The sequence below is a fragment of the Solanum verrucosum genome, unplaced genomic scaffold (genome assembly GCF_900185275.1).
Source record: "Solanum verrucosum unplaced genomic scaffold, falcon-dt-bn FXZP01000103.1, whole genome shotgun sequence".
Taxonomy (NCBI): domain Eukaryota; kingdom Viridiplantae; phylum Streptophyta; class Magnoliopsida; order Solanales; family Solanaceae; genus Solanum; species Solanum verrucosum.
In genome coordinates, this window is record NW_026020048.1 from 7,534,424 (window position 1) to 7,558,636 (window position 24,213).

At 31.3% G+C, this 24,213-nt stretch overlaps 2 protein-coding genes across 3 annotated transcripts; both read right to left on the minus strand.

Moving 5' to 3' along the window:
• Positions 1-9,349: 9,349 nt before the first annotated feature.
• Positions 9,350-10,396, minus strand: LOC125822290 (LOB domain-containing protein 41). The gene is made up of 2 exons (XM_049501678.1): positions 10,154-10,396; positions 9,350-10,061 (listed from the first exon to the last, which is right to left on the minus strand). Exons 1-2 carry the CDS (start codon positions 10,341-10,343, stop codon positions 9,433-9,435), a joined length of 819 nt encoding a protein of 272 aa, XP_049357635.1. The 5' UTR covers positions 10,344-10,396; the 3' UTR covers positions 9,350-9,432.
• Positions 10,397-14,878: 4,482 nt separating this feature from the next.
• LOC125822505 (uncharacterized) lies at positions 14,879-18,296 on the minus strand. Of its 2 annotated transcripts, XM_049501905.1 has the most exons (4): positions 18,079-18,231; positions 17,654-17,769; positions 15,863-16,263; positions 14,879-15,219 (listed from the first exon to the last, which is right to left on the minus strand). In XM_049501905.1, the coding sequence occupies exons 1-3, from the start codon at positions 18,187-18,189 to the stop codon at positions 15,900-15,902; spliced, it is 591 nt and encodes a 196-aa protein (XP_049357862.1). In that variant the 5' UTR covers positions 18,190-18,231; the 3' UTR covers positions 14,879-15,219; positions 15,863-15,899. The 2 variants fall into 2 exon arrangements, with proteins under 2 accessions (XP_049357862.1, XP_049357861.1); XM_049501904.1 differs by lacking the exon at positions 14,879-15,219 and having other exon boundaries at positions 15,636-16,263; positions 18,079-18,296.
• Positions 18,297-24,213: the final 5,917 nt, after the last annotated feature.

The window sequence follows — 24,213 nt, forward strand, 5'->3', positions numbered from 1 at the left end:
AAAACGAAAAATCCCCATGCAATACGTGAGGAAGATCCTTGATATTGACCTCATATTTATTTTCTCTTAGGTGAGATTAAGTGAATGTTTGATCATGAAATAAAATATCAAAAGAAATTTTTTAAGTTGAAATTGATTTAAATGTATTTTTTTTTAAAAAAAAAAAACAAACATGAAATATGATTTAAATATTGTAATTTTATAATTAAAAAAATTATGGGTAAATTTGAAAAATAAAATTTTATAAAAATTAAAATTATATGTGAATTTTTATTATGATCATATGCTAATTTTCAAATTAAAAAATAAAAATAAAATGCTAGTCAACGAGGTCCTAAGGCACTCATAAACTAATTGACTAATAATGCAATTGAACAATTATCTCTATTGGAAGGCATGTCAGACACCAAAAATATAAAGCCTCTAAAATAGGATTTTTGGTACAACACTACAACCTAACCTATCAATTAGCGTCTAATTTATCAATAAAGACAGAAATTTAAAAAGTTTTTCAAAGATAAAACTCTATAGAATACTTCCACTCAAGGAATAAGTTAAACGCCAAATCGTGATTTCATTTTTACCCCTTTTCTTGTTCCTTCGAGATCGTTTGGTAGTTGGTTATGAGATAAATCAATCGTATATTAAATTTTGCATGATTAATAATACTATATTTGATAGCATAGTTAATAAAATATTTTTCTTGTAATTTTAAAATTTACATAATTAATATATTTATAAGTTACGAAAAATCTTATGTAAAATAAAAAAAATGAAATAATTAATACATACCCTATATAATACTCCCTCCATCCCTATTTAGTTGTCCATATTTCCTTTTTTAGTTGTCCCAATTTAGTTGTCCATTTTGACAAATCAAGAAAGGACAACAATTTTTTTCCTATTATACCCTTATTTACACTTCTTGAAAATTGTAAAGGTGTATGTTGTTTCCCTTCAATTTATTTCACTTGAATTCAAAGAAGTGGTTGTAATTTTGAATTGAAAAATTGTCATAAGGGTAAAATTGTAACTTCACTGTGCTAATCATTGTTGTCTTAATCTGTGTGTCATTTCTAAAGTGGACAACTAAAAAGAGACAGAGGGAGTACATAACTTTAACTAGCTATCGAACGATAAGTTATTGAGTCGATAGCCACAAACGAAAATGGAAATATATTCTGACACAATGGTCACCTGAATTAATTAAGTTGAGTGGTTTTCTCATGGTGTCTTTTCTTATTCACATGGAACATTATACCAGATTTGAACCATCACATCTACGATATCCTTTCAGAATGCCGGCCATGAAACCATAATGTGAGGATCGGTAGTTGATTTGAGTTATGCATGTTTTAATAATTAAAGAGATTAGTATTTTTTTATTATTATGTACTCCCTCCGTCCCTATTTACTTGTCCATATTTCCTTTTTTAGTTGTCCCTATTTAGTTGTCCATTTTGACAAATCAAGAAAGGACAACAAATTTTTTCCTATTATACCCTTATTTACACTTCTTGAAAATTGTAAAAGTATATGTTGTTTCCCTCCAATTTATTTCACTTTAATTCAAATAAGTGGTTGTAATTTTGAAGTGAAAAGTTGTCATAAGGGTAAAATTGTAACTTCACTGTGCTAATCATTGTTGCCTTAATCTGTGTGCCATTTCTAAAGTGGACAACTAAAAAGGGACGGAGGGAGTATGTTTTAGTAATTCACTTATATGGTATTATCCTGCATAAAATAATGTATATAAATTTTCTCATAACTTATATATATACTAGTTAAGCAGGTTTCAAAGTTGCAAACTAAATATCATATTTTAAACATTGATAAGTGATTTCCTATTCAACTACCCAACATGATAGTATTATTTATGCATAATTTAATACCTGCATAAGTAGCTAACAAATTGTTTTATAATCTCATCTCTTGGTATGCCTAACTTTATTAATGATCACGCTTCCTAGCAAAGACATGATTATCTGATGTAGATGTCAAGCATTAATACTCCCTCCGTCCCATTTTATATGTCGCCTTTCGGATTTCAAGAGTCAAATAAGTCTATCTTTGATCGTAAATTTTTCATAGATCTTTTAAACATTTTGAATTATCAATTATTGTGACTCATAGTACTTTTTACGTAGTTTACAAATATATAAATTTCATTCCAAAAAAATTGAAGATTCCATGCACAAATTACCGGTCAAACTTAAATTGTTTGACTCTCAAAACATAAAAGGTGTCATATAAATTGGGACAGAGAGAGTAGTGAATAGTAGAGTCTATTGAAATAGTAACTGATTCACGCCTAAAGAATATAAGTGACAAACTTAGAACTATTGTTTAAGATATAAATGAAATGTGAGTATTATATCATCCAAGATTAGTGATAGTTTCTGTAGAGATGCAAAAGAAACTAATTAATTAATGCTATGAAATGACAAGATCTTAACATGCGGGATATGCAATAGGGGTGCGCATTTGGTATTTGATTCGACAATTCAGCGTAGCTAAATATCAAAATCTATTGCTAATCCTATTTAGCGACGGACAAATTTTGTAGCTAAACAGTAAAATATGTTGCTATTCCTACTTAGAGATGAATTAGTGACAGATTTTCGTTAGCACAAAATAGTAACGGACCAGCGACGAAGTTCATAGCTGTATTTTTTAATAGTAATATAATTGATAACAAAAGGTAAATATCAAATATCAAACTTTTAAAATTCGGTACAATATGATAAATTAAAATTTAATACAATAAATTCCGATACAATAATTCAATAATTATACATTTTGACAAAGATATTCTCATATTTGTCCAATATTTTAATATATTAGTAGCATTTAAAAAAAGCACAGATTATAAAACTTGACGTTAGAAATCAATCAAATCACTCACTAATGTTTATCTATTTATATGGTAAACAATTCATACTGATCACCAACTTAAAAGTAAATAGCCAAAATTTTCTAACATGGGCTCCTGGTGAATTTGGTTAATTAGATCAATTAGCCATAATATGCTTAGAGAGAATACTTAGGTTAAAAATAATAATACAGCTTATCATTATTACTATTCATGCATGGTAAGTAAACATGTGACCTGACAATTGTTACCACAAACAAAAGACGGACACAGGATCTTTAGAAGTGGCCATCCGATATTTGATTCACTATTTTCAGATTAAAGTTTGATTTAAATAATTCGGTAATAGATAATTTAAAGTAAATACCAAATTTAGATTCAAATCAAACTTCAATACGATAAATCTCAGTTCGAATCAATAATTCAATTATTAGTTTCGTCCTCGAACTATTGACAACCTTAAAAACACTCATCTACTTGGCTAACTGAACTTAAAGAGTACACCCCGGATCTTGCCAGAGGGGTGAAATACATATGTGAGTTCTCGCTCAAGTTTAAGGTTGTTTTCAACACCTTTCTTTCACGCTTACAAGAGTTTGAGACCACTTACTATGCCATGCATGCGTCAGATCGTGGGTGTATAATTTAAGTTGAGTTAGTCAAGTAAGAAGAATATTATTAATATTGTTAATAGTTCAAAAATGAAACTAATTAATAATTCTAGGGGTGTTTTCAAGCTTCTCTTAATTATTATGCCTACCTCTAATCACGTAGACTAGTTTTTTTTTTTTTTTTTTGGGATAGATGGTAATTGAACCTTTTCCTAAATAGAGCTACCCACCCAATATTTATCTGTGGAGATTAGATAGAGAGTGGACAAGTGGGTAAGAGCACTAATATATGGGTGGAGCATATGATAAATTGCGAACAGCAAACACTTTATTAATTATGGCCATATATCGTGAATTTTATCGAAATAAATGGTGGCATAATAATAATAGAGTAAGGCTATTACGACCATTTTGTTGTGACTTGGCCTACAAGCTATGATTACGACAAGATAAGAGACGAGGCGAGAGAAAACAACTCTCTTTTTCTTTTTACGTACTATGAGAGATCATGTGTAACACGCAAATAACTGTACAAATTTGGCCACTCAAAAAAGTATGTCAACACACACAACAATGCTTCACCAAAGGAAGTCATGACTCTTAAAAAAAGGCCAGAAATCATGCACTGTGCCCACTTCTGTTTTCAACGACGTCCCGATACATTTAGGTATGTCTGTGATAACTATGGGGAACCTAGAAAAATATGTGTTTTGACTTATATACATAGTGATACACCGGGAATTTTGAAATTGTTTACACGATTCTGACAAGGTGAAACTAGTTTTCAAGAAAACAAAGGAGGTAATGGAACTATAACAAATTAAAATACACTGATTGTGTGAATGGATTTAACTGTTTAAGTGTAAAGTTAAATTGTGATACAAGTGCATGTCTGAGCTCAATAGTAATTATTTTATATAATTTCAAGGTGTTGGAGTAATATAGGGACAAGAAGAGAAATATACATAACGTGTTCATTGACATGGAAAGGCTTATAATAATAATGTTCCTAGGGAGGTGCATCCAAGAGTGTGACCTAATAGTCAATAAAGTGGATTGAACGTACACTATTAGGTTTCAGGTTCAATTTTCAATAGAGATATTTTAAGTCATTCTATCAAAATTTAAGTATGCGATAAGGTATTATAGTGCAACACAGAGTATTATATTAGAATCGTTTATCATAGCAGCAGGACAAAACATGGAAATGAAAGAAGGGGAATGCAGGAAACTCTAGAAATCCAAAACAAATAGTAACAAGAGTACTCTCAACATAATACTTGCAAAATGAAAAGCTAAAAAGTGTATAAAAAACCTCCCAATAGGATTAATTACTTGAGTGAATCTCTTTTAAAAAACAATTACTTATTTTAAATATACTCTTTAATTATTATCATTTATAGCAATATATAACAATACTATATATTTTATTAGATTTTTCTCTCTCTCGCCTCTTTCTCTTTTTTCTCTCTCAGCTTTTTAATTTTCATCTCTCATTCTCGCTCTTTCTCTTTCTTTTTTATGTCGTTCTTTCTCCCTTGTTTTCTTTTTGTGATTGTTTCTTTCTTGCTTTCTTTTTGTTGCTTTTTTTTCTTGCTTTTTATTGTTGCTTTTTATCTGTCTCTTTTTGTTGCTTTTTTCTCCTTTCTTTCTCTCTCTACTTTCTTTCGTAGAGTAGTCAATGATCTGTAGAATTAATAAAATTTGTATCATAATTAATTAACTAAACAAATAATCTAATCGCAACAAATGAAGAGACATAATAAATTGCAAAATGAATTAAACTTGAATTAAAAATGTATTACACACATATTAAAGTTGAATTAGAAAAGAATTAAACATGAATGCAAAATTTAGCAAACGAAAGAACATTCTATGATCTATAAACTGAATGAATTTGTATCAATAATGAATTTAACAAGTAATTCAATTGTAACAAATTAACCAATAAATTGCAAAATGATTTAAAATTGTATTTAAAAGTGTATTGAACAAATATTAAAGTTGCATTGGAAGAGAGAATTAATCATGAATGAAAAACGTAACTAATGAAAGACTAGACAATGATCTATAGAATAAATTAAACTTGTATCAATAATGAATTAAACAAATAATCCAATAGTAACAAATAAATCAAAAAATTGCTAAATAAATTAAATTGCTTTAAAATTGTATTACACAATATGAAAGTTGAATTAGAAGAGAGAGTTAAGAATGAATGAAAAACGTAACTAACGAAAGACAAGACAACGATCTATAAATTGAATTAAACTTATATTATTCATGAATAAAACATTATTATATGTGTCTTATAAATTACTTTTGATTTGTATCACTAAGAACGTGAGTGGTGTTGCAATATGTATTAAAAATATATTGTGCATGTATTATAAGTGTGTTACCTAAATTATTTTTAGTTGATATCATTAAAAAAGGAGTGAAGTTTGCAATATGTATTAAAAATGTAGGATGTATTGTTCATGCTTTTAATACAATTTTAATACAAGTATGAAACATATCCAATACAACTTTAATACAAACGCGATATAGTTCCGTAAAATTCATCCTTTTTGAGCTTCAATCTAATATTTCTCCTAAAATCAATATTAAACTTAATCAAACTTTCTTAAAATTGAGATATAAACTCCAAACAATATTTTCAATTATTTGTAGGAACAACCTATCCAAACTAATCGCAAACGAAAGAGCAAACAAGTAATCTAATCATAACAAATGAAGAAACATAATAAACTGCCAAATGAATTAAATTTGAATTAAAAATGTATTACACATATATTAAAGTTGAATTAGAAATGAATTAAACATGCATGCGAAATGTAGCAAACGAAAGAGCATTTTGTGATTTGTAAACTGAATAAAACTTGTAGCAGTAATGAATTAAACAAGTAATTTAATCATAACAAATCAACCAATAAACTGTACAATTAATTAACTTGTATTAAAAATGCATTACACAAATACTAAAGTTGAATTAGAAGAGACAATTATGCATGGATAAAAAATGTAACTAATGAAATACCAAATAATAACCTATAGAGTGAATTAAACTTATATCAATAATGAATTAAACAAGTAATCTAATAGTAACAAATAATAAACTACAAAATGAATTAAATTTGCATTAAAAATGTATTACACAATATTAAAGTTGAATTAGAAGAGAAAATTAAGAATAAATAAAAAACGTAACTAACGAAAGACAAGACAATAATCTATAGACTGAATTAAACTTGTATTATTCATGAATAAAACATGTATTATATGTATCTTATAAATTATTTTGATTTGTATCACTAAGAACATGAGTGATGTTTGCAATATGTATTAAAAATGTAGTGTGCATATATTATAAGTGTGTTACCTAAATCATTTGGTTGGTATCACTAAGAAGAGAGTAAAGTTTGCAATATGTATTAGAAATGTATTGTTCATGAATAAAACTTATATTATATGTGTCTTATAAATTATTTTGATTTGTATCACTAAGAAAATGGGTGATGGTTGCAATATGTATTATAAATGGACTGCTCATGAATAAAACTTATATTATATGTGTCTTATAAATTATTTTAATTTATCACTAAGAAAATGAGTGACGGTTGCAATATGTATTAAAAATGTAATCTGGATGTCTTATAAAGGTATTGTTAGTGTGTTACCTAAATTATCCTTGTTGGTAGCACTAAGAAAGAAGTGAAGTGTGCAATATGTATTATAAATGTACTATTCATGAATAAAACATGTATTACATATATTTTATAAATTATTTTGATTTGTATCACTAAGAAAAAGAGCGACGTTTGCAATACGTATTACAAATGTATTGTTCCTATATTATAAATGTATTATGAGTGTGTTACTTAAGTTATTTTGGTTGACATTATTAAAAAAGGAGTGAAGTTTGTAATATGTATTATAAATGTATTGTTCATGATTTTAATACAATTTTAAATACAATTATGAAACATATCTAATACAACTTTAATACAATTGTGATACAATTCCATAAACTTTACATTTTTCGAGTTTCAATCTAATAGTTCTCCTAAAATCAATTATAAACTTAACCAAACCCTCTTAAAATTGAGCTATAAACTCCAAACAACATTTTCAATTATTTGTAGGAACACCATGTCCAAATTAATCATAATTTCGTAAAATTCAAATAATGAATTCAAAATTTAAAGTTTTATAATGACCATTAATGGTGAACTTTTGTTGCTGTAATTTTAGAGATTTGAAATCTCTGTTTGAAAACATGATTTTGTACAAATTTTCGTCTTTCTATTCCTCTTTTCGTCGTATTTTTGGGTAAAAATAATGAAGTATGGACAAAAATTGATTTGAGGGTAGTTATTTAAATGAAAATTTCAAAGAAGAAGACGATTTTTAAAAAAAAAAAAAAAAGAAAGAAGAAGAGGAAGATAAATAATGGCAAAGAAAGAAACGAAGAAGAAGAAGAATAAAAAAAAAGAGGAGGAAGAGGAAAAAGGGCAGAGAAAGAGGCAAGCCACTGTATAATTTTCTTAATTCCAAAAAAGTGTTATATTTAGTTAGAAAAATTGTATTGCCATAGATGGTAAAAAAAAAATTTAATATAACATATTTATGTGATTTACCCCAATTAATATTAACCTTGCCCAACTGTTATAATCTTTTTGGCCCAACCAGTACATAGCCCAATGGGCTGAGCTGATTAGAGAAAATTGAGGGAGCCACACTGTCTACAGCTAGTTTTGCTAGTTTTAGAGTAGCGCTCTCTCTGTCTCTAACTTGTTTACTTTTGAATTGACACACTTATTAAGAAAATAATAATTGACATAATGAATTTACTATTTTATCTCTATTAATTATGAGGTGGATAAATTAAAAACTTAAGATTTTCTTCTAGAAGATCTACTTTTTTAAAAGTAATTAATTTAGGGTATAATAGGTAAAAAAATTGTCATTTCTTAATTTGTCAAAATGAACAAGTAATTAGGGACATAGAGAGTATTGTTTTTTATAACAAAAAGGCATGCTCACTTTCCCTATTTAGATATGAGTAATATTGCAGCTTAGAGTAGATTTCATGTAGATTTGAATTTAAATTTAGTAATGAAAATTTTCAAATTGACTATTGAAACAAAGAGTCAATGCATATGAACGTCGAGTATATATTATGATAAAGGTTGCCAACAAATATGAAGCTTGAGTATTCATGCCAGGAATGCAGCAAAGAACACAATACAGCAATGCCTGATCTACACTCGCCAAAAGGCAGTACTATGTTGTAAAGACGAACAAAATGTCGTAACTGGCTTTCTAGAATCCATGGTGCTCTGATCTAACCAACCAGAATCTGTAACTTTTCACCAAAGCCAGAAAGCTTTCATATAATGCAACATCTTAAATTCCTCTGGAACCATCTAAACATGCTGAAACACTACATTATATTTATGGTACAAATAATGCCTCAATAGTGGTTAGGAACCTACTCATTTGCTGGTAAGGCTGTTGTTCCATATTGATCAGCTGAGCTCGATTAGGATTAACATTCTGGTAAGGCAATTGACAAGGACTAATAAGCATTACTTATAATTTTGGTAGCCACTTCTTTGATTATGTTACCACCTTTTCCAATTCTTTTGGTTTAACAGAGTATATATATGATAGAGGTTTTGCATCCTTCTTCACTTACTTCCACTTTTCCATTCACAAATATTTTTAACCAATTCAACATGATGATAAACTATTTATTAAGAGTAATTATAAGTTAATGAATTTGTATCCTCCATAACTTTAATAATTAGTAATTAACAAGCTTACTCTTAACAATTATATATTTGAAATAAAAAATTTCTTCTGCTACTATATAACTTGATATTTGTACTAATGTAGAGGGCAAAAAAGTAAACAAAGAAAAATGAACTACTAGTATTAAACTAATCAATGAAGTCCAAGCTCTATTTTACATTCTCCGGCGCCGTCCACCAACTGAACACCTTTATTCCGTTTAGTTTCCTTCGGTTTACCCTCAACAGTTCCTAAAGACGAAAAACCTAAAGTCAGTTCCAATTCGACTTCACCGTCCGCTTTAGCTGAATCTTCTACTTCAGCCATTTCCGGGCTTTCGCATTCCACATTCAGAGCCACCGCCGCCGCCGCTTCTTCTTCAGACTGGTGACTCAATGAAGACTCATGGCTCGTAGACCCGTTAACTTTCTCATGGGCGAATTCATCACCCGACCCGGAACATACAGGATTCGATTTTGTCGCTTTTGTGTTAGCACCTGAGCGCTTGAATCGACATCGGGTCCTGACCCGATGAAGCTCGCTGGACTTGGTAGAGTTTTCATCTTTGTTAATATGCCTAATGTCGTAAGGCAATTTCAAAGGAGGACCGTTGTTGTTTACAGCAATTTCAGAAGCTATGGGAGTAATTGGAGTTCCTTTCAGTACCGCCTCCACAGCATTTTGACAAAGCTGCCAATTCCCTGACCATAACAACCCTACCGATCCATAAATCGGGTTCACTATTCTTCCACAAGCCTCATAAAGCAATGACCTAAATATCGCTGCAATTTTTTAAAAAAAATGTCAATACAAATTAAAATTGTACATATAACCTATACATGCACTTGAATAATACAATTGAAATTGAGTTTACCAGGACGAAGATGATCAGGGCCAGCGTTAATAAGATTCATAAGACCAGCACGGCCGTAAAACTTAGCAAGGAAAACAGTGGCGTTGGACTGAGAATCAGGGGTTTTGATCCATTGAAGACAAGGCCTAATGCTACAACTTTTGCTGCAGCCTTTACGAAGAACTCTACAACCATTGCAACTCATACGCATTTTTAATTTGTCAATAATTTTGGTAAGTATAGAGAGAAGAGAAAGATTATATAATTTATGAGTTAGAAATCATGAGACTTATATATATAAAAGTCCCTGGGTTTTTATTAATTACTTATGTGAGATTACTAGAGGCGCAGTGGTTTGCCTCAAAAAGGAAGAATAGCAGTATACGTTTTCATTGGAAACCAGTTTTCCACATTCTTGGAATAAGGGGGATGCACAGCCACCTTATTTGTATATAAAAATAAAATAAAATCATATTATATTAAATTAAAATCATCATATAGTATAAAATTATATTGTTGCAATGTTATTACCCACTCTCGTTCTAGTTACGTGCCTTTCACACCCCAATCACTATAGTTTACTTGACAATCTTATTGGTAAGTCATTAACAGACATGCATGGTTTAAGTAGTCTAAAATGTGGTGTTTTGTTTGTACAAATGGTCCAAAAGCAGTTGCCTTTACTTTATATGAGCAATGAATTGAAGCAGAGAAGCTTAAAAATGGGCAAATGGAGAAGAGTAGTGCTAAATGGCAAGACACTTTTGTGGCATGAATTGGCAAGACACGACGTAATGACCAAATAGCCCTTAGGTGACAAAACCACTTGTGGGTTTCCCTCCAAAATACAAAACCACTCTTTGACTTTTTCTTTCTTATTTTTTCTCTCTCTTACTTTACTCATTTTTTTTTCTTTACTTCACTCATTAGTTTTATTTTATTTTTGTTGTTAGATTTATATAATTTTAATAAGATGGATCCAAATAGTCAATTAAACGACGTATTGAATAATGTTTTGGGTTTAGATGAGGATGATAGTTTGTTGTCCCAAAATCATGAAGATTTTGATGGTGCATACGATAGGCTTGAAAAAAAAAAATTAAAAAAATCTCGTGACCTATAGACTTAAAAAAAAAAAACTAAAAAATACCTAAAATTGGGGACCTAAACTTATATGACATATAGACTATTCGTTTAAGTTTTAACTATTTGCGCTGCAATAGCATTCATTCATAATTACGAAAGGAAATGTATATACTCTCTTTCATAGTAGTTGTTTATTGAATATCACTAGTAAATTTAAAATGAGATATTGTCAATAAATATAGTCTAATAACTATTAAATGTGAAGATAATTTGATCAAAGGTTGACATGTACCATAATTAATTGTATTACCCAATTAAAACTTGATCATGCATATATAATCGCATTCAAATAACTTGTATTTGTGAGATAGCATAACTCATGTAATACTATATCCATTACATTTATTTTCATCATAATGATTCGACTTATAATAATGAAAAATCTTCAATTTTTGTGAAACAATCAAATATAAACTTTTACAATCTTATTTACCAAATAAAATGAATTTTAAAATTATTTAAATCATAAAAGTTTCAAATAGTCTAATTATTTTAAAAGACCTAAAATTGGAACATAACCTAGATTCGAACTCGTGGCCTATAGACTATTCGTTTAAGCTTTAACCATTCGTGTTGCAATATCATTCGTTCATAATTACGAAAGGAAATTTATTGACTCTCTTTCATATCAATTGTTTAATGGATATCACTAGAAAATTTAAAATGTGATATTATCAATAAATATACTCTAATAACCCATAATACGCGAAGATAAATTGATCAAAAATTGACATGTACCATAACTAATTGTATTATCCGGTATTGATCATGCTTATATAATCGCATTCAACTGACTTGTATTTGTGAGAGAGCATAACTCATATAATACTATATCTATTACATTTATTTCATCATAATGATTCGACTTATAATAGTGAAAAATCTTAATTTTTGTGAAACAATTCAAATATAAACTTTTACAATCATATTTACCACAAAGTAATATAAAATTAAAAATTATTTAAGTACTAATAGACATTGATTTTTTAGGATAAATTTTTATATTCTATTATTTTATTAATAAATGGTCCGTAATGATTTTACGTATAACCCTCTTCAAAACAGAAAAAAAAAATTGTTCTCTTTGTTAGTATTCATGTGTTTCTCTTTATAATAATCAAATTTTATTGCATTTACTTTGTAGTTTAATTTTTAGTTTAATTTTGATAATGTTGATAGTGCTTTTTCTTGTTGATATGACTCGTAATTTTATTGATTATTTTTATTTAAATCAAATATTAACAAGACATCTTAATATATCGTTGTTAAATAATAAAATCATTGAAAATAATTTATCATATTTCTTTAAAATGATTAAATTCTTAGATAATGTGTAATTTTATTTTTTTTTGAAGGATCCTATATAGATGTACCTTATAAAAATTTTATCGTATCGTATATTTTTGAGAAGTCCACAAAAATTAAATAGCAAGAAAAATAAAAAAGGTTAAAGTGATGAAAAATTTCACCTAGCTTGAATATCAAGAATAAAATATCGTATAAATTGACGGAAAGAATATGTATTTATATAGATATTTATGGATGCTTTCCGTTTTTTTAAGTTCATGAAATTAGTATAAAAACTTATGTAATTATTTATCAAAAACATTGATGCTCTTTCCGTTATATTTTCTTTTTGAAATTAGTATCAAAATTTATGCTATTTTTTTTTTACAAATTTCGTAAGAAATTATAAATAAAATGATTGCTTTACTAATTTACATTTAATTTTTAAAATTTATAAATTTTATTTACACTTACAAAAAGAAGAAAAATGTTATAATAAAAAAATTGTAATTAATTATATTTTGTAAATTAACAAATAATTTTATCTAACTATTTTTAGTAATATAAATAATTAATTTAAAATGTTAGAAATTGAACGAATATTTTCTTTTTGGATTTCATATTTTTATATTTTCCATGAATAAAATTATACAACTATGGAAGTAGAGAAATTTGAAACATTAATTTGAAAAGAAAAGTCAAAGAAAAAGAAGTAGATAAAAAGTAGGAAAGAGGAAAAAAAACGTTCAAGAAGAGCGAGAAAATCATTTTCTGAAATGGGACCCAACATTTTCCACGTGGCACAATATAAGTAGAGCCAATGGTCAGCCACCTCTTGGAAAGTGTGACTGAAAAGTGGTTTTACTTTTTAAGAATAGTAATTTTACTTTTGAGGGTAATTTGGGTACAAGAAATTATTGAAATTACCCAATCACCCTCAACTTCTCACACAAATTTCGAAATAAACAACATTTTTGTTCCTCGTGCCATTTCGTGACAAATTGGTGTCTTGCCATTTATATTTTCCGAATGGAGAAATAGGAAAAGACAGGTGGAGATGAGATGGGGAGCATTGGGCTTTGGTGCCATGCAAGTGACAACAAAATATATTGGAAGGATGAAAAGCGCGTGGATATCACGTGAAAATGTCAGAGTGCGGTCGAATCGCCACATATCCTGGAGAAATGTGGACCATTTTAGTGTCCCCACGTTAAAGCGCTCCCGGTTTACGGGAAAACCGCTTATGGGGTAAAAAACCGGTAAATAAAATTTGCGGTTTTGGGTTTCGGTTCTGTGTGCGGGACCGGGGGAAGGAGACTCAACCCGTGAGCCATCGGCTTACTTAGGAATCGAGTTATTCATGTTTATCCGTAAAAATAAGTGAGAACCCTTTAGTTTTAATTTTTCACGTAACAATATTTAAAATTAATATACTATTATATTTTACTACATTCTACCTATAATTAATTTATAACAAGATTTAAACACCCATATGAAAATCAATTCTCGTAGAAAATATTTTTCTTCTTACGAAATACACCCATATGTCTCTCAACAATTAAATTCACCATGTTGCTATTAAAGAAAGATAGCCGTACGTTTCAACTCTAAACTAACGGTTTGCGAGTATTCCAAGTGAGAAATCGCATTTAATTTTAATATATTCATACTAATAATTTTAGGCATAGTAGGGGAAATATACTATATTTGCTTTGGACCATGTATCAACCAAGTTATCATCGTTGATTAAATCCATGAATATGCTGCCATCAAAAATTGGATTGTATGCATAATATGGCCCTTTTTTGAGGTCACTCTTTCCTATTACTGTGAGCTCAATGCCTAAATTTCGAACTTCAAATTATTTGGATGATTTTTCCCTTTTTTCTTGCTGGCAGATAAAATTTTCAGTGTCTGGCCATTTGGGCAAATGCCCCCAAAAACATTCTCCAACTCAACCTCAAAAAAGTTAACTTATGAGAAAAGAGTTAGTCAAGACCATACAAAGAGGTAACACACGCACTCAATGTTGCAAATTCCACGGCGGAAGGAAGGATGGAAAAACAAATATATGGATAGAAATTCAGATTTTCATTCAACATGTATAGGAATTTATACTGAAATGGCTGTATAAACAAGACTAAAAACAATCCAAGTTGGCTGCTTTCCTCTTCTTTACACACATATTTGAAATTTCTGCATTTTACTGTCTTCTTTTTTCCCTCTCGAACAAAAACCAAAACGCAAAGCACCTACATTCACTCACTCACTCAGAGGTGAGGCTACTGGTGGTATTCACGATCATAGTGGGCATTCAGTTGTTGGATACATGCAATCACAATATCACACTATGGTAATATATGTTGAACTATATGCGCTAATGCTTGGACATCAACTTGCTACTGTGAAAAAGTTGCGCTAATTGAAACAGATTATCATGTACTCCTTCACCAGCTAACGAGGAGCTGCAATACAACACATTAGCAACATTCAAAGAGAGAGCAATAATGTGGCTGATGTTTTGGCAAGGTCCTGACCTCTTCTGAAGACAATGCTCATTGCTGCTAAATAACTCTCCGACTTTTACTTTCCTTTTCTTTGTACTGTACTACTTTTAACCTCGTGTTCAGCCTCTATTATGTAACTTCTACTTGCTATCAACAAAAGCTTTGGTTTAACAACCAAGAAAAAAATATCCTGCCCAACACATCTATGCCTAATCCCTCTTCGTTAAACATTCGATCTTTTAGGAAATACATTTTCATCACTCATCTAAATATGTTTTGACTAGGGGTGGAAGATGGACAGTTTGAAGCTAAATTTGGACAGTACCAACAATTTTGGAGAGTCCAAGCAACTTAGTATAAAATTAAACCCATCTATTGAACCTTACTTCACAAGAGAACGACAACTGAATAAGAAAATTTTGAATTACTTTCATTGACTAAATAATTTGATGTGATAAAATATTTGAAGATACATATCTAACTTTTTCTTTCTAATTTATAGGAATTCAAAACTATACTCCAAATTATATCATGAAATTCTTTAGGAAAGAAAACAAGAGAGATTAATTCAATACCACTATAAAACTTATTCTACTTCCAATTGGGACAAGAAATAAATAAAGCAATGCTCATTCTGGAAGCTCAGGAGTAAATGATACAGCTACATAGATTTCAAAGAAGCTAACACCTAGGGATAAGTTATAACTTTTTAGTATTAACTATGTCGATCCAGTATATGTGAAAAAGATTCTATCTACGAACAAACAAGAGGGCAGGGAGAAAAGAATACCCTCGCTAAAAGCTGGATAAGACACAATGGAGTTGATTCAGGAAGTGGATTGACTTCTCACACTTGGTGGCGGCATTTTACTAGAATCATCCGATGAGGGCGATTTGTCACTAGATTTGCAGACAGCTTCATCAAACTCTTCTTCTGTGTTCATCTTTCTCTTCTTTGCTGCAGATTCAGAATTATCTTTCCCAGTTTCACTGTTTTCCTCTTTCTGCCCACTCTTTTTCTCTTTCCCTTTCTCTGGTTGAGGTCCGAAATCCGACACAAATAATGGTGCTTCTCTTCCACTCAACCGACAGAAAACTTGTTCAACTGTTTCACTTATTTCCTTCCCTATCCCTTTATTATCCAAAATAAGTTCCCAAACCGATTTGGAGGCTTTCTCAAGCACTGAAGTCCTACAGGAAAAATTGGGCAAGCAGAGAATAAAAACCAAATTATTGGCAACCAAAAAAATAAGAGACAATTTCATAAGGTGAGCACTTATCACTGTACTTATTTTTGGTTTGAGTTCAGCCAGCAAGGTCTGAAGCGTTTAAAATAGGAAAAAGCATTGACACTCTGATTTTATGCAGCTGAAAATTTGTCAATTCTTAAATGAGATGATGTAGGTGAGATTTTGTGGGAATATAATTCTAGAATAAATTAAGAACAGTGGCCAGCACGTGAAATTTTCAGCATCATCGCATCCTAAGCAGGGTGTGCAGGAGCAATGAGCATCTCCAAGTCCTGGTGAAAGTACAGGAGCGGATTAAATCTGACTAACTTGGATATTGGACAAGATTCAGTTATCTACCAAATATACACTATAAATGAACAACGTTGATTAAGATCACATAATTTTCAAGCTCTAATTATAAAGCATCGGCATCTCCAACAACAAATGTCTAATATCAAGATCCTGAAAACCTTTGTAAAAACTTCCATACCAATCAAACGCTTGCTGAGATGTAGCACAAGGTCAAGGGACTTCCTTGAAATGCCTTTTTACTCTTCCTATATGTTTAATGCACCCAAAACCCACATTCACATGTACCGTCAGAGATATGTCTGACCTTCTACCAAAATAGTGTATTATAACAACTGTCTCAATCTCAAGCAAGCTGAGGTCAGGTGAATGAATCCTTAATATGATAAATGCTCTATTTGGGTCGATAATGTTTCATTACTCCGCACTTGAGGAATATCTCAACCAAAATAGTGCAAGCAAAACAAAATACTAAATTTACTGTATGGACCACTTTTACAAGTATAATAAGACAAAATAATAATTCCCCCAATGTATTTCAATTCAGTATTTTATTTTATTTTTTGATGACCGTAATGTCGGGGCCAACTTTCGCGCACCTCAATTGTATTTCAATTCAGTATTCTGAGATGATTATGCACACCAGTCAAAGAACCAAATTTTTATGTGAGCAAATGTACTGAAAGTCGAGAGAATCGTCAGTGGTACTGATAAGTCATCAAACTGTAAGTTCTTTCAACATGCTTCACTTGACTTTTCAATTTAGGTTGACAAACTCAATTTCAGGGCCCTAGTGAAAGTCAAGAATTTATGCAGAAATTCAGTGTTAGAATGTTTTGAATTCTTTCGATTTGTTAAGGTTAATAGTATAGAGTTTTCTTTCTTTCTTGCACAATATATGGTATCTCCTATTTAGAGGAAAATTCTTATTTAGTAACTCTCCTTTTTCAAAAACTTATTCTTTCAATTATATTTCATGCTGTCAAATTGAACTTTCTTGAGATAATGCAGAAGCAAACCAGAACAAATAACAAACATACTCAAGTTCTTGTCGCAATGCATCAAAGAGCTCCCTTTTGGTCTGCTTTTCTGCACCAGGTGTGTTCAGAACCCTGCTTTGCTCAACCATCTTTATGGTGGTATTCTTGAGTTCTTCCTACATGACAATAGAAATGGATTATCAGTGTAATAACAAGAAGGGGCTGATGCATGTTCAGGCAATGTGTATACCCTCACATACAAAGTCTGCGTGCTTAAAGAGAGAAATCTTTTTTTCGATATACATATTTCTACTAAAGGCATAATAAATAAACATACACTCAAATTCTGGAATCATATAACAAAAGAGTTACGGGTTTCATAGTACTCGGCACACACCGACTTATAATATTAGATAAACATTAGTAGGAAAACATATGCTTGAATAAAAAGTAGGTAATTGTGGGTAGGTGAAAGCAAACCATACATTAGCTTTGAGCTGAGTAATGATTTTCAACCTCATGGAATCAATTGTTCCATCGTTCATGAGTGTCCCCATTACATCTTCTGGCGTTATGACAGACGAAGATGATTCCATCGTCAATCTCCTGTTCAGTTATCTACAATCAGCTGAGACGCTAACAGAAAAAATAATGAATTAAACGAAATAACACCGATCATAAGCATACCATACCTGTAACGGAGGAGGAATCGTACTGATCGATAGAGGAAAATGGTGTGTTGCCGGTGAATCGATGAAATTAGGGTTCTGATGAATTTGGGGGAAAGAGGGAGAGATAGGAAGAGAGGAGTATTTATTTTTAAATAAAAATACATAAATAGTCTTTAAATTTCTCCGAAAAATATTAAGTACCTGTAAAATATCTATTTTAATATGCTAAAAAATTAAAGGAAAAAAAAACATGTAATCATGAAATTAAAACTAAAAAAAACAAAATAAAATATCCTTTCCCGCCAGTTTTCAGCCTTTGGCACCTCTTTTTTTTTTAAAAAAATCTCTTCACCGCTCTAAAATTCCAGGCAGGCTCGTAATTCTCATTCTTTTAATTCTTTATATTTAAAAAAATATTAGATATCTAAATTTTAAAAGTGAGTACGAAGTAACTATTTTTACATGCATTTTAAAGAGTGGGTGGAATCAGGAATTATCTATATACGTTAAATTCATCCTACGACAGTAAAATTTACTTTAACACTTTAATTATGAATCTTTAAATATTTCATAACAACTTTAAAGTGAATTGAATGTCACGTACCACTCTGACCTGCCACATCATAGGCATGTTAGTAAATGGAGGTGATAGTGATGTTTGTAAATATTAATTCCTTCGTCCATCTTTATTTGTCCATTAAACTTTTGGGATATTCCAGAATATTTCTACCTTTTCATTTAATGGAATAAGATGTGGCATTCAATGTATAAATTATAATGCCATATAAACATCCACCTAAGCACACCCACCCCACCCCACTAAATGATCCAACCTTCCCCTTCATTTTCACCATGGACTCCATAAATAATAATTTCTCCGGTAATATTTTGGCCGCACCAGACTTTATTTTCTCCTCCAAGATTTGCCCATCCCCGCCACGCCCTTCCTCTCTTCTCCCCGTTACCACTCTCTCAAAACTTTTCTCACTTGGGTCAACCTTTTATCCAATATCGATAGCGCTAAGATTGTCCAAATCTGTTCAATAACAACAAAAATTTTTTCTTCAAAAGCTCTATTGGAGAAGTATGAATTTCTTCGACAAAGAATTCAATTGGGTTTGCTAAAATCAACAACCTGACCTTTAGTGAACAATCATCTCATTGTTCATGGAATCGAGGGTTTATTGGACCATCGATCTCTTCTTGATCACACAATCAGAGCATTAAGGAGAAGACGATTATTGTTGTTATTAATGCGTTAATCATCAAACGGCCAAAGTTGTTAAGTTCGACTTCTGTTTTCATTTTTGTGGCTTCTAATATAGCTTTGTTCTCACAACCTGACGGATCCTGTTACCGTCACCATGTTGTTCTCTGACGGTGCCGTTTTGGGGATCTTGCTAGAAATGCCAAGGTACTATAATTTTTCAAACTATCTACTTGATTCTGGCAGCTTTATGCCTTCTCAATCGTCAGCGACAATGGACATCCGTTATCCGGATGAAAGAAATAACGATTTTACCACCAGTGTTCTGTCAACATCTCTGGTGACAAGGGAGATCCGTTATTCAGATGAGATAATTAATGGTTATAACTTATAACTTCAATATTGTTCAGTCTCGTTCGCCGGAGACAGTGGGGTTCCGCTATGATAATGAACGTTTTGACACGAGTGCTCAATTTCCTAGGCTTTTAACGGGTGGGGATGGATCTGCTTAATTAGGTGGACGTTTATGTTGCATTATAATTTACACATTGGATGTCACATCTTACTCCGTTAAAAGGAAGGGTAGAAGTGATCCAATAGTAAGATGAGAAGGGTACTTTTGAGCCAAAATATAGTTGAAGGGTATATTTGCTCTATTTCGAATAGTTAAAGGGCAGTTTTGACCCTTTTCCGTTGTTAATAAAATCAATGCATAATTTACTATGTTATATCTATTTTATCCTTACTGTTAAAAATTACTTAATATTTTTTAATATTTGAATGATTTATATTTTATAAGGGTGTTATTTGATAAATCATCTCTATTATTTACTATTTATTAATCTCGATAACAATTTAATACTGTTGAATAGAGGGGTATCAAAAATAGCAAAAATCATCATATAAAAATGCAGTGTCAATACTATTTTTGACAAATTAAAAGAAATAAAATTAGTTAAAGGACTATTTTAGATTTAATCCGAAAGATAAGGGGCCATCTTTATCAATTTTTAGTCGTCTTCACTAGCTGTACACAATTTTCCCCAATTCCTCCAAATCGCTTCCACCATTTCTCAGTTGAGACGAATTTGTTGTCAATTCTGATATCGCAATGTCTCAGTTGGGGAACTCACCGTTGGTGCCCATAAAGAAAAACTTATTATACCCGTTTTTGCTGTTTCAAATTTTGGCGCTACCTACTTCTCTCTGTGTATATATAGAATAGTGTATCAAGAATTTCAAAGTTAGGTAAATTTGATATGTAGAGAAACGAAAAATAATTTCAAGGATTGATACCATATCTAAGTAGCATAGGGAATTGAGATAGATGAAGAAGAACAACTTCAGCCATCTCTTTTCAATTCCTATCCTCCTCAGATCTGATTTCAATTCAGTGAATTAACGTTCTACAACAAAACAACAACAAACAGGTATGATCTTGTTTATATTCTTGTTTCATGCTATATTGACATACGTACATATTTGTTAAATCCGATTGTGTCGTCGTGTTTATAATAATCTTTACAACTATCTTGAAAATCTTTACACTTTTTTGTTCAATTTGGCGGCATCAACTTAGCTTGTACCAATCGATTAGGTTTTCCTGTATATATGATTTGCTTGGGAGAAAAGAAATATCTTCAATGTTTGAAGCCCTATCTGAGTGGCATAAGGGATTCAGATACGGTTTGATTCATTGAATTAACGTTTTACAACAAAGATCCTCAGATACGATCTGACTCATTGAATTAACGTTCTACAACAAAGCAACAACAACATGTATGATCTTCTCTATATTCTCATTTCATGTTGTATGGCATGATCTTCTTTATATTCTTGTTTCATGCTATATCGACATACGTAGATTACATATTTGTTAAATTCGATTGTGTATAATAATCTTTACAACTATCTTGAAAATCTTTAACCCTTTTTGTTCAATTTGGCGGTATCAACTTAGATTGTACCAATCGATTAGGTTTTCCTGTATATATGATTTGCTTGGGAGAAAGGAAAGGGCTCACAGCATTATAATCGACTTCTGATCAAATCTTGACAAGTTCTTGATTTTAACAATTCTTTTTCTTGACAAGAGTGCTAAAGTGACAAGCTTATAACAGCTAATGAATCACCAGAGATAAAAATTGAAATTTGCAGGGCTATGCATATCAATAGCAAATGAAAAATGCAAGGAATCCTATTCCAAAAAGAGGCAAGATCCAATTTAGATGCAATATATAGGAATATACCAGAATAAAAGGATATTATATTCAAAATACATCCAGTTTATATAGGAACATAGCATAACAAAAGGACAACATGAGTAGGTGTACAAGTTAGTAAACTCTCCTACTCTATGTCGCACTGACGAGCCTTTCTTAAAATGCATCTACATCACAAATATGAAGAATAAACCACACATGAGTAGGTGTACCACACATGAGTAAGTGTACAAGTTAGAAACTAAGATCACACATAAGGTGATATAATTTAATGGATAGAGATAATGTCATGGCTTAAACATAGACAATTAATCATAGTGTCTGTTAAAGAATGACAAAAGTCCCACATCGGTGGTTAATGAGATGGGTGGACTCCTTATAAGGCTTGGGAAATCCTCCACCCTTTAAGCTAGCTTTTGGGGTGTGAGTTAAGCCTAAGACCTATTTTAACATGGTATCAGAGCCTCTACGATCTTGGTAGAGAATTAAAGAGCTTCCGCTGCCGGCGGGTGGCACCCATTTATGCTGCCCGTCTGGCCAATGATTATGTTAGCAAAAGTTGGGTTACCGTGTATCTATCTGGTGACTATTTTCTCACATCTAATTTGTGTAGCACCATGCCATCATTCCGGTGACTACTTTCTTATATCTAATTTGTGTAGCACCGTGCCATCATTCCGGTGACTACTTTTTCATATTTAATTTTTGTAGCACCGTGCCATCATTCTGGTGTCTACTTTTTTGTGTAGCACTGTGCCATCATTCCAGTGACTACTTTTTTCATATATAATTTGTGTAGCACCGTGACATCCTTCCGGTGACTACCTTTTTTTTGCATATCTAATTTGCGTAGCACCGTGCATCTCTCCGGACTACTTTTCATATTTAATTTGTGTAGTACCATGGATTTTTCCGAACTATTTTCTCATATCTGAGTTGCATAGCATCATGTGTCTTTTCAGTGACTTCTCAGATTTGATTTGCATAGTTCCATTCGTCTTTCCGGTGACTCCTCAAATCTGATTTGCGTAGGGTTGTGCCATCATTCCAACCCTACCCATATTATTTCTCTTTTTCAATAGGGTCGTTCCATCAATTCGAACTATCCTATATTATTTCTATTTTCTAGTTGGGTTGTAACATCATTCTGACCCTACCCATATAATTTTATTTCTTAGATTGTGACTACTTTTAGCCATCAAATCTAATACTCCGACATATGAGCATGTTCTGGCCAGATTTTTCGGTGACTTGTTTAATATCGACTGTCTATTGATTCCAACATGAACCATGTACTTTATACTAGATTTTGAGCACTTACAATGTTCGCTGCATTGTGAAGAAGTCTATATGGAGCAACCACCTAAAGTTGTTGCTCAGGGGGAGTTTAGTAGCCTTGTATGTTGATTACGTAAGTCACTCTATGGTCTGAAACAGTCTTTGCAAGCTTGGTTTGGGAAGTTCCAACACTGTAATTTTATCACTCTGTATTTTATCGGCATTATGCATCAAATTCAGTATTTCATGAGAAGACCAAGCACATTGAGATTGATTGTCAATTTTGTGAAGTCGAGTGATCAACTTGCAGATATCTCACCAAGCCCCTTATCGGTCCTCGTGTTAATTACATTTGTAACAAGCTAGGTACATGAATTGTATGCACTAGCTTGAGGGGGAGTGTTAGAATATGAATAGGTTTATACAATCCTATTAGAATAGGAATAGGTTTATACAATCCTATAAGAATAGGAATAGGTTTATACAATCCTATCAGAATAGGAATAGGAATAGAAATAGAAATAGGAATACTAAATAGCATCCTACTTGGTAAATGATTATATTCTAGGGTCTATAAATAGGGTCTCAATGTAATAATGTAGACACAATAACTATTCAATAATATTATTCTCCTATATTTCTCACAGTGCCTACCAGTGATGTATGCATTAATGAGCTTTTAGGTTTGAAAATGAGGAAGTTAATCGATTTAATCCTATATTCTTTTTCAATTTGTTGGTTATATATTCAGTTATTGTAACAGATCAAAACCAAGACGTACCTGGAGTGAACAAGAGCACAATTTTGAAATACGACATCGTCTTGGTCATGTTCACTTGACCTATCCAATCAACCAATGTCAGAATTGACCTCCAGTATGCAGTTTCAATACTCATGACCACATCAATTTCTCCACCTTCTTGAAAGTAGCATCTCCTGTCAGTTAAAGAAATCGATAAGTCACAAGTATATTAGTGTAATAGGTAGGTAGTCAAGATTATGATTCACAAAAGCAACTAACTTTGATATGCAAACTTGAAGTGCTTGATGTCCATACAGAAGTTAGAGGTGGAAGCAACACATCTAAACACCTTGAGCAATAAAATTTACTTGAGGACAATAGAGAACTAAATCCCTGAGAACTTCAAGGCCAGAAGTTTCCAAGCTTCTTGGTTCAGTTCACTCTAAAATAAAAAACTAGGGTCAAAGAAGACATTTTTTAAAACAGACTAAAAAAGAAAG